Source organism: Eumetopias jubatus, unplaced genomic scaffold, assembly GCF_037043125.1.
Source record: "Eumetopias jubatus isolate StellerSeaLion01/CBP00866 unplaced genomic scaffold, mEumJub1_p1.0 scaffold_10, whole genome shotgun sequence".
NCBI lineage: Eukaryota > Metazoa > Chordata > Mammalia > Carnivora > Otariidae > Eumetopias > Eumetopias jubatus.
In genome coordinates this window covers 38348508-38362401 of record NW_028274816.1, presented here as the reverse complement: position 1 = coordinate 38362401, position 13894 = coordinate 38348508, and the positions used below count along the sequence as shown (strand labels likewise).

General features: G+C 55.5%; 1 protein-coding gene across 2 annotated transcripts in view; it reads left to right on the top strand.

Moving 5' to 3' along the window:
* The window catches only part of KLHDC4 (kelch domain containing 4), a 51652-nt gene extending 38352 nt beyond the window's left edge, over nt 1–13300 (top strand). The window contains exons 7-12 of one of the 2 annotated variants that reach the window (XM_028094269.2): nt 2749–2908; nt 8764–8839; nt 10387–10595; nt 11149–11551; nt 12285–12389; nt 12520–13300. In XM_028094269.2, the coding sequence (XP_027950070.1) occupies nt 2749–2908; nt 8764–8839; nt 10387–10595; nt 11149–11551; nt 12285–12389; nt 12520–12542 (976 nt within the window). In that variant the 3' untranslated portion in view covers nt 12543–13300. Of the gene's footprint in view, nt 1–2748; nt 2909–8763; nt 8840–10383; nt 10596–11148; nt 11552–12284; nt 12390–12519 lie in introns of both variants that reach the window. The other variant, XM_028094260.2, reaches the window with a different exon arrangement.
* The last annotated feature ends 594 nt before the right edge of the window (nt 13301–13894 follow it).

Below are 13894 nucleotides of genomic sequence, written 5' to 3'. Positions count from 1 at the left end.
CTCAGTGCTGGGGAATGCAGCGAGAGCAGTGATGTCTGAGGAGGGGCCTGCCGTGTGCCCACGTGTGGCCGCCTTCGCATGAGCTGCCGTGATCGTGTGCTCCGTGTGTGCTCACGCCAGGCCAGGCTCACCGGCTTTCCGGTTGTCGGGAGCCTGTCGTCCACACCATAGCCTCTTGGAGGTCCCGAGTTCAGTCCCAAGAAACAGGACGTGTGGTGACGGGTCTGTGTTCCTGTCATCATCGTCCTGCAGGGCTGGGTTGTGTAACGCGACAAGGCTGTCCTGCCTGGCGAAGGCCCGCGTGTTGTGCTTTGCCTCTGACCAGGCCCCACGTGGAGGAGGGGGGTGGGCGCGCGTCTCTCCCAGTGGCCCATGTTCTGTGCTTCCCTCTCCGCACCCCTTAAGGAATAGCAGAGGCATCAATACACGAACTGTCATGGTACCTCTCACATTTCTGTCACATGATTTTTTTCTGATGATGACTGGCTTCTAAATCAGTCGTCGTGCATGGATGTGAAGGAGGAGGCCCACGGTAGGAGTCTTGCTGTGTTTCATACCCCCCATTACCCTGGTCTTAGTTGAGGTGTGGTGGTGTAGATTTGGCTCAGTTAAAGCTGCAGTTTGTCTTCATGAATTAAAGATGTTTTATTAATTGAGAAAAGGGGATATAAATTCTTAAATACTCTTGGGGATTTTAAAAGCATAATTCAGTTCAACTTAAACAGGAATGATTTTTGTGTCCTTAAATGTGTAACATGGGTGTAATAATGCTTTAATGTTGAGTCTCAAAGACCGTCCTGTTGGTAGAGCAGGTTGTGGTCCCACGTCATAGATGAGGAAACCAGGCTCCCTAGTGCCTAGAGGAGTGTGGCCTCCACAGAAGATTGCTCATTTTCGGGCAGCCCACCCTCCCACCCTGCAGGTGTGCAGCGGGTTATTGCCGTATCAGATGAGAGAGCCCGGCTGTTTGTAAAAGCTTATACCTAAGGGATTGTCATTTATTATTTATTCTGGACACTTTTAAAACTAGGAATTATTTGTCACACACGGGGATTCGTGAGTGTGCTGGTACATTAATTCACTGCTTGTGTACACGATGGTGGGGCCAACACAGGCCCTTCCCCTGGGAGCTCACAGGTTAGAAAGTGGATCAAGGTTTATAATGGTTGTAATCTGCAACTTTTTCAAAATCAGAACTATTTTCAAAACTGTTAATCATCTGTTACCTTGCTCAGAGTTACTGTTTATAAAGTATTTAAACACATAGGAGAAACGGTGGTAGTAGAGCTACCTGTGCAGTCAGCTTCCCTGTGAGACAAGTTAGTCTGACTTGTGAAAACCAGGGAACAGTTGATATTTATGTTATTTATGTGTAGAACCGCACTTTTTTTTTAATATCTTATTTATTTGAGAGAGAAAGAAAGCACGAGCAGGAGCAGAGAGAGAAGCAGGCTCCCCTTTGAGCAGGGAGCCTGACATGGGGCCCAATCCCAAGACACTGGGACCATGACCTGAGCCAAAGGCAGATGCCCAACCAACTGAGCCACTAGCGCCCCTAGAATAGAATTTTTTACTGAAAATCTGCAGGGTGAAATCTGAGGAAACAGTAGAATCTAGTAATGCCTTCTCAACTCTGAGCCTTCGTGTTCTCTGTTCACGTATGAAAAGCCGTCCTACAGAAGGTGTGTTTCCGTGGGTGCCGGTCAGGAGGGGCACCTGCCAGGTGGCATCCTGTGCCCCGTGCTCTATGTTGGCAGAGGACCCTGGCCTCTGGCCAGCGCTCCTCTCCTGGCGGCCTTTCCACACGCTGGCTGCGGGGCGCCCCACTCGGGCTCAGACCGTGGGATGGCTTCTCACTTCAGGCCTGACTGTCTGTTCTGAATACCTGGAGGGCACCTCTTACTCTTCTCATGTCATTCTGACCTGAAGCCCCTTGGCTTTGCCTGTGACTGTCCATGACATTACATCAGAACACTGCATCCTCGAGCCGCTGCTTTCCCACGCACAGGCTCCTTCTCAAGGCTCCTTCTGCAGTTGAGTCCTTGGCCACTTCAGTCCCAGAGCACTAGGCAGGGCCCTCTTGCTGCTGCCGGGCTGCTGGGCCCCCGGGACGGGCCTCTAGGCACACCGGTTTCAGGAATGCTCAGCCCAGCTCAGGGTCTCCTCCCAGCCCTAGCCCAACTCTTAAGTGTCTGAGTATTCACCTGGCCCTGTAATTCATGATTTAAAATTACACGCGTGGAAACCTAATGTAACGATTTGCAAGATTGTGATTTTGTAAACTTTGTCAGGAGGTATGGTATAACTTTCAGACTAAAAAGGCTTTCAGATCCAGGCAAATTACTGTATTCTTTAAGCTAGCATTATCTCTAGTTTCCAGATGCAAACTCACATATGCCCGCGGTCCCTTCATGTGGATTTAAACTTTTTTTTTTCTTTTTTTTAATTCGACAGAGAGAGAGACACAGCGAGAGAGGGAACACAAGCAGGGGGAGTGGGAGAGGGAGAAAGAGGCTTCCCGATGAGCAGGGAGCCCGATGCGGGGCTCAATCCCAGGACCCCGGGATCATGACCTGAGCTGAAGGCAGACACTTAACAACTGAGCCACCCCCCGGTGCCCCATGTGGATTTAAACTTTAATGAAACCAATAACTTACTACAAATGGCAGAAAATTTACCTTTAATTTGAAATCAGGTTCACTTTTTAATGTCCCCACCTCCTCGTTTGTGTCCCTGTGTTATAACCAGAGATTACATCTACTACAATGATGTGTACGCCTTTAACCTGGACACGTTCGTTTGGAGCAGACTAGCCCCATTAGGGGCTGGGCCCACACCTCGGTCAGGCTGCCAGATGTCCGTCACCCCCCAGGGCAGCATTGTCATCTATGGGGGCTACTCAAAACAGGTAAGACGCGGCTGACAGGGAACCAGGAGCTCCTCCTCTCTGTTGCCTTTTTCACCAGGAATGGAACTTCCAAATAGGATTGCGAATTGGTTTAATAGAAACACTTTCTATTGAAGTAGAGATGGATGTCGTGTTCATCTGTTCCCCTGTGAATATATTAAGATTTTTTTCATCCACATTAAGCCATATTATGTTGTAACCCATATGGCCCGAACATGCTGCAGTGTGAGTAATTCTGTATTGGGGGGAGCATGCTCTTGATGCCTAAGCCACAGACACCAGGCACTACATACAGTGTTTGATTATAGTAGAGGCTGTCATTGCTGTGAGCGGTGCAGACACGCTGGAGTGAGTGTGTGACGTCCTGGCTCTGGTTGTGTCCCCCACACAGGGTGCCCTGCACAGTGTCGGCAGCCCATAAGCAGTCCCTCACCAGCTTGCATGCGCCTGTGAGCCCCAGAGAGATGAGGTGGCGTCTCACCACAGGCTTTTTCTTAGCCTTCATAGTTTGAAAATTTCTCCAACATAGAGTGACTTACAAGCACTTAACGTCCCCCCACCCAGACCCTTCTGTAGTTAGCGTTCTGCTGTCCACACTTCTTCATGTAGCTGTTCACATCATCCACCCATCATCTTTCTGGGCGTATTTTAGAGAAAAGTCCAGATATTGGTCACTTCCCCCCTGAATACTGGAGCATGCATACCAGCATGTAGAGTTTAGCATTCAAGTGGTTTTTTTGTTTTTAACTTTATTTATTTTACATCCTCTCTGCACCTATCAGGGGGCTCAAACTCCTGACCCTGAGCTCAAGAGTCACATGCTGCTCTGGCTGAGCCAGCCAGACACTCCTCAACATTCCATTTTTAATGTACAGTTTCTCTGCAGTGACGTGCACACATTTTAAGTGTGTACCTGCTGGTTGTGACAGATGCATGTGTGTGGGTGCTCGGAAGCCCTCATCTGCCATGCCCTTCCCCCACCTGGAGGCAGGTGCCAGTCTCTGCTTTGTCCCACCTTGTCCTCAGCGTGCTTGTTCTAGGACTTGTGACAGATGTGCTCGGTGGAGGAAGGTGTCCTTCCTTCAATGTGCTTTTGCGATCTGACCACGTTGCACGTTTTAGTTGCTTGCTTCTTCGTGCCGAGCAGTATTCCACTGTGACACAAAGTTTCTCAGTTCTTTATTGGTGGACACCAGGCTGTTTCCGGTTTTTGACCCTTGTGAACAAAGCTGCTGTGAGTGTTCTGTGCAGGTCACTGTGTGGCTCTACCTTCTGGTTTCTCGGGCAGATGCTCAGGAAGGGGCTGCTTGGGTTACAGGTGCGGCATGTCTCAGTCCTTCCTGCACTGGTTGCCCACACCCTCGCCAACCCTTGATGCCACCAGTCTTTTTTATTCTCGGCCATTCTGGGCGGATGTGTGGTGTCTCATTGTGGTTTTAAATGTCATTTCCCACATATGGAATGGGCCCTCTGACTTGGGGGGCCGAGCAGGTCGCCTCTTGGTGGTTGGGGTGACGCAGGCAAGGAGTCCGTCCTGCCCTGGCAGAGTGTCCCGCTTCCACCTTCTTCCCACCCCTTTCACCCTAGTGAGCCATGGCCCTACCGCTCAGGAAGTGGTCAGCCTTTGTTCTGGAAAGAGAACATTGATTGGTTTTCTGGCCTTAGCTAGATGTTTGATAGATGGGAGGGCCTGAGAAACAGGTTGCTTTGGCCACAAGCTTGTGCCCACATCTTGTGCTTCATAGAGTGCACCAGACGGGATATAGAAGGGAGCCTTGTGATGCTCACGCCACTTTAAAGAGGATATTTAATCAGAATAGTGTCTCTTCTCAACAACTGCTCTTCTCCAACTAGGAACACCGGCTAGGGGTGTGGACACGCTGGGTCCACTTCCCTCAGTGACCACTTGCTCCAGGCCTTTGGCGTTTGAATCACAGTGAAGAGCTTGTCTGTTTGGATCCATGGGGGATTTATCCCAGTCAGGGCAAGGTGGGAGTTAGGGCTGCTATGGAATATTAGGGTGTTAGTCTAAGTGGGTGATGGGCTGCCTGAGTCCTGACTGGAACCCACTTCACGGTCCTGGAGCCTGGACTTGCGGAGTGCTCCTTCTTGCCCAGTGTCCCCGCCTAGGGCAGGTGTGGTTGGGCACCATGGCAGTGAGCTGACAGCCGCCAAACACGGCATCGAGTGCAGATGCCTTGGAAGTGGCCGGGGGGCGGCCTGCAGAGCAGGGTCTGAACTTGTGAGGTGTGGGAGAGACGGCCTCTTGGTGGTTTCGTGTATCACAGATGGTCCACCTGGGCACCTCAGCTGTCCCTTGCCAGGTGTTGAAAGCTTGCTGCTGTTGTGAATCCAAGGGAACCAGGATGAAATTGTGCTAACTTTATAAAAGGACCTCCCGTTGCCAAGATGCTGAGGTGGCTGGTTGGCAATGCTGGCTGCTTTGAGAGAGGGGGCAGGGCCGTCTGCACCTTTTGGACTTGTGAGCCCGGCATTCATGGCTTGTCTTAAAGTAGCTCCTCTTTGCCTTTGGGGAGGACGTCTCATGCACATGGGGTAGTTTCTGTGGGTGGTTCCGTGCTGGTTCTCAGCCATCAGGACAGGAGCGACGAGGCCATGGGCCTCCCTGCCCTGCCCCGCCTCACCCGCTCCCCAGGAGCTGCAGGAGCACCTTCTCCCAGTGGCATGTGGCATCTTCCTTTGTCCCCGCAGGCCCTGGTTGGGATGTGCTGAGGAGGGTGCTTTCACTGGCCCTGGGAACATAGGTTCCTTGAAGGTGCTTCTCCCACGTGGTCCTTTTCATGTTTGACTTTCAACCAGGTTACAGCCACTCTGTCTGGAGCCTCTCCCCACCCTCTGGGGACAAACTGGGGAAGGCCCCAGAGAGTGGACAGTTGACAAACAAAGGGTCCTCAGAGCGCAGCAGCGCAGGGCCCTCCCTTGCTCGTCTCAGAGCCGTTGCCGCCCCTTATAGGGTCAGATTGCCCTGAAACTGGGGTGGCCCAGGAGGTTGAATCTCCACATCTGAGGCTGAGGGAGCTAGAGCTGCTGATTTGAAGACCCGAGTGCAGGGTGTGAGTGCAGTGTGAGGAGGTGCCTGGGTTTCAGGCACACTCTGAGTCGTTTTGGAGATAGTTGTGTTGTTTTGCAGTGTAATGTTGTAACGCTTGATACACGGCTCTGTCCGAAAGTGTCTTTGGATTCCATGGATTCCATTAGTACTGCAGTGGACAGAAACGTGTGAGCGGGGGAATACATTCTTTGTAAAATGCACCTAGTTTCAGCCTCTTACACAAGTGCCCCTCCCTAGAGAGAGGCTGAGGCACTGTACGGAACGTCACACTGCCGAGGCGGGAGTTCAGCGTCTCCCAAGGCTTGTGCAGACTTGCTTCCTGCACCAGGCCTGTTGAATCTCGTGGGAAGCCTGGCCGTGCCCTTTAAAGGCAGTGGCACAACAACAGCATTACGCAGGTAGCTTCCTGTGGGTCCCTGTGAGGACCACAGACTGGATTTTGGGCAAGTCCCTGCACTTCAAGAAAAGAAACTGCTGTACAGGAGGAGTTAGTGAGCTGGTGGGGCGGGCAGCCCTGGCACCAGTGAGCTCTGGTCCGAAGGGCTGCCCGTCCCCGTCCAGCCAGAGCCCTGGTCCACGCACTGGCCGGCACCAGGCTGTGGCCCTGGGCTTGTGGCATCGCCCTTCTCGGGAAGGCTTCTGGCTCGTGGGCCTTGAGAGGAGGTGTTTAATTGGTACAGCATAGAAGAGCCCCCTTAACTAGTAGGCTCTGGCCGCTGCCACAGCACGCAGGTCAGCAGGTGCAGCGACGCGGGGGCTGCAGCTCAGCTGTAACTTATGTCTCTAGCAACAGAGCGGTCACTGAACTCGTTCCAGGTCCCGCCAGCGGGTGGGGCCTCTGGGTGTGAATTCAGTTCCTGCACGTGCTGGGCCTTTTGGTGTGGAAGGGTAGTCCCTCCCGCTGTGCAAACATCTTGTCTGAATAATGTGCAGACATTGCCTCACTTGAATCCTGCAGATGTGTCCAGAAGGAAAACCAGAGAGGCGCAACCCGAGTTTTCATTTCCAGAGATGCAGGCCATTCCCCACTCAGGGCCGATCCTGAACCTCCTGGGCTTTAGGATAGTCAGGTCACATGTCCAGTCTGTGGACAGTTGGATTGTGGCTTTGTTTTCCAAAAGGAGACCGGCTTCTCCCCCCTGTAGTAAAGGCATACCTGTGTTTGAGAGGAAAGGAGGTATGTGTCCGTATTTCCTGATCGTGTGTGTGTGTGTGTGTGTGTGTGTGTGTGTGTCGCTTTGTTTTCCAAAAGGAGACCGGCTTCTCCCCCCTGTAGTAAAGGCATACCTGTGTTTGAGAGGAAAGGAGGTATGTGTCCGTATTTCCTGATCTCGTGTGTGTGTGTGTGTGTGTGTGTGTGTGTGGCGGGGGGGGGTGGTGTGTAGAAGTAACCGCAGCAGTGAGCACTCCTGGTGCCCAGATCGCAGGAGGTATGTGTCCGTATTTCCTGATCTCGTGTGTGTGTGTGTGTGTGTGTGTGTGTGTGTGGCGGGGGGGGGGTGGTGTGTAGAAGTAACCGCAGCAGTGAGCACTCCTGGTGCCCAGATCGCAGTTTCTAACCATGTCTAGTTAGAGGACCTGGGGCTCCTCGGGGAAATGGTGGATTCCAGGCCTGGATCAAAAAAAGTACGGGATGCGGCTGGAGGGTCTTGTGGTTCCCCAACCTAAGGGTGTGCTTATAGGAAACTCACATTACGGGCTGTATCAGACGGACACAGGAGCCACCGAAAGGGTTTCCAGTGGCCAAAGTTCAACGGTTTTAGCAGCAAAGTAAGTAAAGCGGACTGGATTTACAGCCCAGAGTAGAACATAAAAATCTGTGAGTCCATTTGATTATAAGCAAATGATTGAATGACTAAATAAATCAGGGGAAGGGGACAAATCCCTATGCAGAATTCCACATAAATTATGTAGCCAACTCTGCCCTTGAGGGGTGGAGCCTGACTTCCGTTCCGCAACCGGGGCTGTGCACAGTGATGTCCTTCCCCAGAGGACTGTGGAAAGCTACAGACTGGGGCGGGGGAGGGGGAAGGGGGTGACAGCCAGGTGACCAGGATCAGCAGCAGTGGGAAGTCATGGCACCAGCATGTACCCCTGGTGTGCTGCAAGGGAAGGGCACTTTACCCGTGGGGCCCACAGCCCCGTGCAGTGCTGAGAGACAGATCAGACAAATCTCAGGAGACCCAAGATGCAGCACAGCTGAGCAGCGACTTCTCTACTCCTGAGGGGCATCAGAGATGGGGAGTCTGGGCCAATGCAGCTGACCTGACGCTGACGACTCAGGGCTGGGAAACCTTGGTTTCATTGTTGGAGACGCTCAGAAAAGTTTTTAAATGGTAGCACCTGGCTGGCTTGGGCAGCAAGTGTGAATGTGATTTTTGCAGGGAAGTCTGAGCACATGAATTGAAAGATGATGGGGTTGGGGACACACGAGAACTGCGATGGAACTTTATGATGGCCTCGGGGGAGGGCCCCTCCACCTGGAACAGGGTCGCTGCAGAGCCATGGGAGCTCACGACAGTTCTTGTTAGAATGGTCAATTTTTAACATTCAAAATCTATTCTTGGTTAATAAATCATTACTAATATTTTTTTATTATATCTGCTCAATGAGGTCAGAATTGAACGGGTCATAGTTCTGATTTTCTTTGAGGCTCATCCAAACGAAGGCCCCCAGGGCGTCCACCCCAACAGGAAGGCAGACCACAAGCTTGAGGGGGCTGTGCGGGGCGTTGTAGGTGGCGCCTGGCCAGTTCTCACACGACTCCCTGTTCCTTTTGCAGAGAGTCAAGAAAGATGTGGACAGAGGCACCCAGCATTCAGATATGTTCCTGTTGCAGCCTGAGGATGGAAGAGAAGGTACATGCACTGGGTCATGGGGATGGGCCACAGGCTCCTACAGGAAGCAGGGCAGAGACCTGAGAGCCCCTCCTGCTCTGTGGTTGCGGGGCTGGGGGAAGGGAGGGTGGCAGCGAACCCCTGCACACTGTGCTGGAGTCATGGGCAAGTCCTCAACTGAGCAGGCAGGCCAGGTGCTCATGAATAACCCTAAGTGTCTGCACAGCAGGGACAGCCGAGGAGTGATCACCCTCAGGTGTTTGGGACGGCAACCTCAGAGCAAGTGGAAGCCACCGTTTGTCAGCCGTTCCCTGACTTGTTCTCACTCAAGAGCAAGTGGCTGCTGGATGTGGGATTTGGGCATGGTTGTTGTGGGTCAGCGGCCCCCACGTTTGCTTTCTAAAGCTCAGAAAGTCAGGTGGTGGCCGGTGAGACTTGGGATGAGTAGGCTGGGCTAGCTAGACTCAGGTGATCCAGTCTGGTCCTAGGTCTGCTTTGGGACCTGCAGCAAGCCTTTCCACCCACCCCATGAGGCTGTCTGCTGTAGAATGACAGGGCTGCTCCACACAGCACCCTTCCGTCTCTCCCACCCTAACCTCTGTGAAGCCGGGCATTTCTCAGGAAGTCAGCCACGCTGCCCAGTGACCAATAAGGACATCTGCCTTTTCCTCAGTGGGCACCAAGGTTTGGAGTCAAGGAGAAAGCTGCCTGGTGTGCACATCAGGGAGCCGGAGCTGGAACCGGACCCTGAGCCCGTGTGCTCAACGTGTGCACCTGGGCATCAGACCCTCGACCGCCAGCAAGAAGTATATGGTGCGTTGTGAGCTAGGGCCCTCTGGTGTTTTTCCTCCTCTGTTTCCGTACCACATTAACATGCTGGCTGTGAGCAGTAGTCCTCGTGGCCCAGTACTGGGTGCCCCCAGAGTCGCACCTGTGCTCTGTGCTGATGAACAACAGGTGGGCGTGACATGGTACCACGTTGGCCATTTGTTGCTTCTGTTCAGTTTTCCTTAAACGTTCAATAAAAGGACAGTCTCGGTTCTTTTTTCTAGATGTGGTGGGAAGATATCCTCCACGCTTCACCCTAGGTCATGTTTTGAGCGTTACCACGTTCATCAGGCACGTGCTGAGCGAGCGCGCGCGTGTGTCGCCTGCAGGAGAGTCTGCGGTCCTGAGCAGGGCGAGAGCTCACAGCCCGCGCGGAGCAGCGCTCTCGGTTCTGCGGCCCCCCTGCAGGGCCTGGCGCGGCGTGAGGCCCTCCTAGCACTGCGGCCTGCCCACCTCCGTCTCCGCCGGGCCTCAGAGCCAGAGCTGGGGCGTGGTTGGCCCAGGGGCTGTCTGCAGGGCGTGTGGAAACATTACTTAGTGCGCGCAGGACCTTCGGGAGCAGGCTGAGGCTCGGGGGCGTGTTGGACTGTTTCGTTTCTGCCGAGGGCTCAGAATGCCTGAACCTGATGCCCTTTTGCCTGCAGTCCTGTGTTTGCGCTTGTCCCGTCCCCCGGGGTCGGTGATCCTGGGTGAGCCCGTGGCCGGCCCACCCTTACCCTGTGTTCCCGCTCCTCCAGCAGGCAGGTGGGCGTGGACCCGGATTAATCCTGCAGGAGCCAAGCCCACTCCGAGGTCTGGCTTTTCGGTGGCTGTGACCCCAAACCATCAGACGCTGCTCTTCGGGGGAGTGTGTGACGAGGAAGAGGAGGAGAGCCTGGAGGGAGACTTCCTCAATGACCTGCATTTCTATGACGCCACCAGAGGCCGCTGGTTTGCGGGGCAGCTGAAGGTAGAGCCGGGCCCCAAAGTGCGCACCCCGATGCGAGGCTGCACCTGCTTTCCTTCCGCCGTGTCAGCCAGTTCTTCCCCGAGGCTTCAAGCTGCCCGGGCCTCCCCAGTTCCTGTGTGTGTGGGGCCCGTGGGAGCTCTCGGCATCTTTACTGTCGCCGTGGGCAGGGACGCCTGCGTCCCTCCCTGCACTCCACGGCGGCACTATAGGTGGCTGTCCCAGCAGCAGGGTCCCCTTGGGGCTTCAGGTCTAGAGGAGTTGATGGGGTCAGTGGCCCTGATGCCGAAGGAGGTGGCCCATTCTGGTAGAGACCCCACTCCGGTTGCAGAGCCTCTGCGGGAAAACGGGTGGACCGCACTGCGGCCAGTGTCTGGATGCGTGGCCCTCCCTGCCTTTTTCTTGGAGGGGTCACACGCAGGCAGAGGCTCTGTGCCCCCAGGGTGAACCGCAGCAGGTGCTTCACCCCTGTGGCCTAGCCCCTTTGGGGCTCAAGGATGCTGCCTGCTCACTGCTGTCTGCTGCTAAAATGCGTGGCCTTGCTTCTTCTCAACAGGGACCTAAGTCGGACAAGAAGAAACGGAGGAGGGACAAAACAGCAGAGCCCAAAGGCGCTGACCAGCAGGGGCGTGGGGGCGCCGGTGCCCAGGAGCCGCTGGAGGTGCTCAGAGAGGTGGCCACAGAGGACGGGACCGTGGTCACCACTAAACAGATGGTGGCTGCCCCGGGCTCGGCTGGACAGCCCCTCTCTGACGAGGAGGACAGCCCTGACGCCGCCGGCGGCCCCGTGGTGGAGCCGAGCCCCCGCTCGAACGCCATGCTGGCCGTAAAGCATGGGCGGCTCTACCTCTATGGAGGCATGTTTGAGGCAGGTGACCGCCAGGTCACCCTCAGTGACCTGTACTGCCTAGATCTCCACAAGATGCAGGAGTGGACGGTCTTGGTGGAGATGGATCCAGGTGAGCTGGGGTGGAGGTACGCTCCTCCTCAGGTTGGCGCGGGAACCCCGTCAAAGCGTCTCTGTCACATCTGCCTGCAAGCAGGCGCCCCCTCAGATCTGCCCTGTGCCGCTGAGCCCGTGCTGGGCGAGGGGCCACGTCCTCTGTATTTCCATCCCTGCTCTGGGAGCGGAGGTGGGTGGGCTGCCTGCTCCAGCACTCCGATGAGCCTTAGACCTGTCCTGGTGCTGCTCAGAGGGGCGTTGTACAGAACAGCTCTCACAGAGCCCCTCGTCCGGGGACAGCCGCCTCTGAGCAAGTGAGGGCGGGGCCGGCCCAGGACCTGGGGGCACCTCCAGGCCTCCTCTGCTCTGGTCCAGACTGCTCCGTCCCTCGCTTCCGTGTCCTACCCCGGCAGCTGCTGAACACAGGCCACCGCTCCTTTCTTTAAGCCCAGAGACTAGAAACAAAGTTAAAATCCACACTTTTGCGGAAAGTTCCTCTGTGGCCGGTGCGAGACTCCTGTCTTGCAGCGAGACCAGGCTAGAGCTGGGGAGCAGGAGAGAACTCTGCGTGGGTCTCGTGTCTTTGCCCGTCAGTGTCTTTCACCCCACCTCCGCCCGGAGACCGAGAGAAAACGCGTTTCCTCAGAGCGTGCGGTGGTGCCGGGGCTCGGGCCGCTTCCGCACCGAGAGTCTTGTGAGGGCGCTGCCCCGCCGCGTGGAAACTTGGAATGTGCACTTTTGCTTTAAAGGAACTCAGGAGTGGCTGGAGGAGACGGACTCCGGAGAGAGCAGTGAGGAGGGCGAGGGCGCCGAGGGCGGGGCCGGCGCCGAGGACAGCGGCGGGGAGGCCGGGGGTGAGTGTGGCACACGTGCCGGGGAGGGGTGGCAGGGGGTCACTGGGCTCCCAGAGTCCTAAGTTTTACTGGTAATGAGAGACTTGAATGCTTTCCTGAGGTTTTATTAAAATTTGGTTTTGCTTTGTAGATGGGCTCTCAAGGCAAGCTTAAGGTTTTGAAAGAACACTTGTATGTGGAGTGCAGTGAGCGGCGCCGTGTTGGCTTCTTGGATGGAGTGAAGAATGCCCTCGCCATGTGATTTCTTTAAACGCGGTGCCCGTGCTCGCCCCGTCAGGCGGTGAGCGGGTGGCCTCTGGAGCTGCCAGACCCAGGCCTCCGTCCTGGGCTCAACGTGCTTGCCTCCTGCCCCTCCTTCCCCGCGGAGCAGCTCCTGCACGCACGGTTGGGCCCGCCGAGCGGCTTGCAGACGGCCTGCCCGGGCTCCAGTGGTATCGGGTAGGGCTCACCCTGGACAACGTGGGGCCCCACGCCGGGAAGGGAGCAGCCCACGCTGTGCCAATCGCTTTGTGTGACGACCTGGCCTGAGCAACCTCTCCTCCCCCCACCGCCCCCAGAAGTTAACCTGAGTGAGGTGCAGTTGTCTTCCCTCAGTATCACTGGGTGTGGTTTAAAATAAAGCGGCCTTGGGGCACAGCCGCAGCAGAGGTGGTGATCTGTGCGGCCCCGTTTGCCCTGGTGGTGGTGGCGGGGCCCCCTGCTGCAGGCGGCACCTGGAAGATGAGGGGGCACGCGGGTGCTTTGTGGGCGGTTTCCCTTTGGCCAGACAAGGAGCCGCATGTCCTGGTTGATGGTACCTTGTCCGCCTGTAGGTCTCTGATTTCTAGAAGTTCTTGGCGGCAGCCCGCCGACCACTTTTACACGCTTTGTGTCTCTGCCGATCTTTGAAATAAAGTTCCTGTTGGCTGGGCGGTTCTGTGTGTTCTGTGCGGCTGGCTGTGCTCGGGCGCCTCTGAGTGAATGTCCCCGACTCCTCAGAACTGCTCCACTAGCCTCTTTCAGGAAGAGATGCTAGAGCCCCTCTCTGCTCTTTCCCTTTCAGGCTCCAGGCTGTCATTGGCAGAGTGACAGGAGGACGGGAAGCCTGAGGTCAGGGACCCCACTGTCTCCACGTGGTGCTGCTCTCCAGCGCCTGTGGAGTGGGGGTCATCACGGTGGCAGCCTGTGGTGCGTGCACATACGGAATGGTGCCCGCTCCAGGGTGCATGGCTGGGGTCAGCATTTGGGCCTTGAAGTCACACCTGGTACCTTTCTTCATCTTAAATACCTGCTACAATGAGAATGTGGTATTTTTAGTTCTTAGCGACAGGGCCAACGTCCCCTTTGTTCCCTGGAATAGGCCATCCCCATCATTGCCTGGATGCTAATAGACAAGAGTGGCAGTGCGCACTTCTGGCAGAGCAGGGCCTGGCCCGAGAAGGTGGTCATGGAAGGACGAGGGCTGACCTGCCCCAGAAACGCCCCTCTCTCACCCAGCCTTCTCACGCTGCTCAGCCCCCACCAGC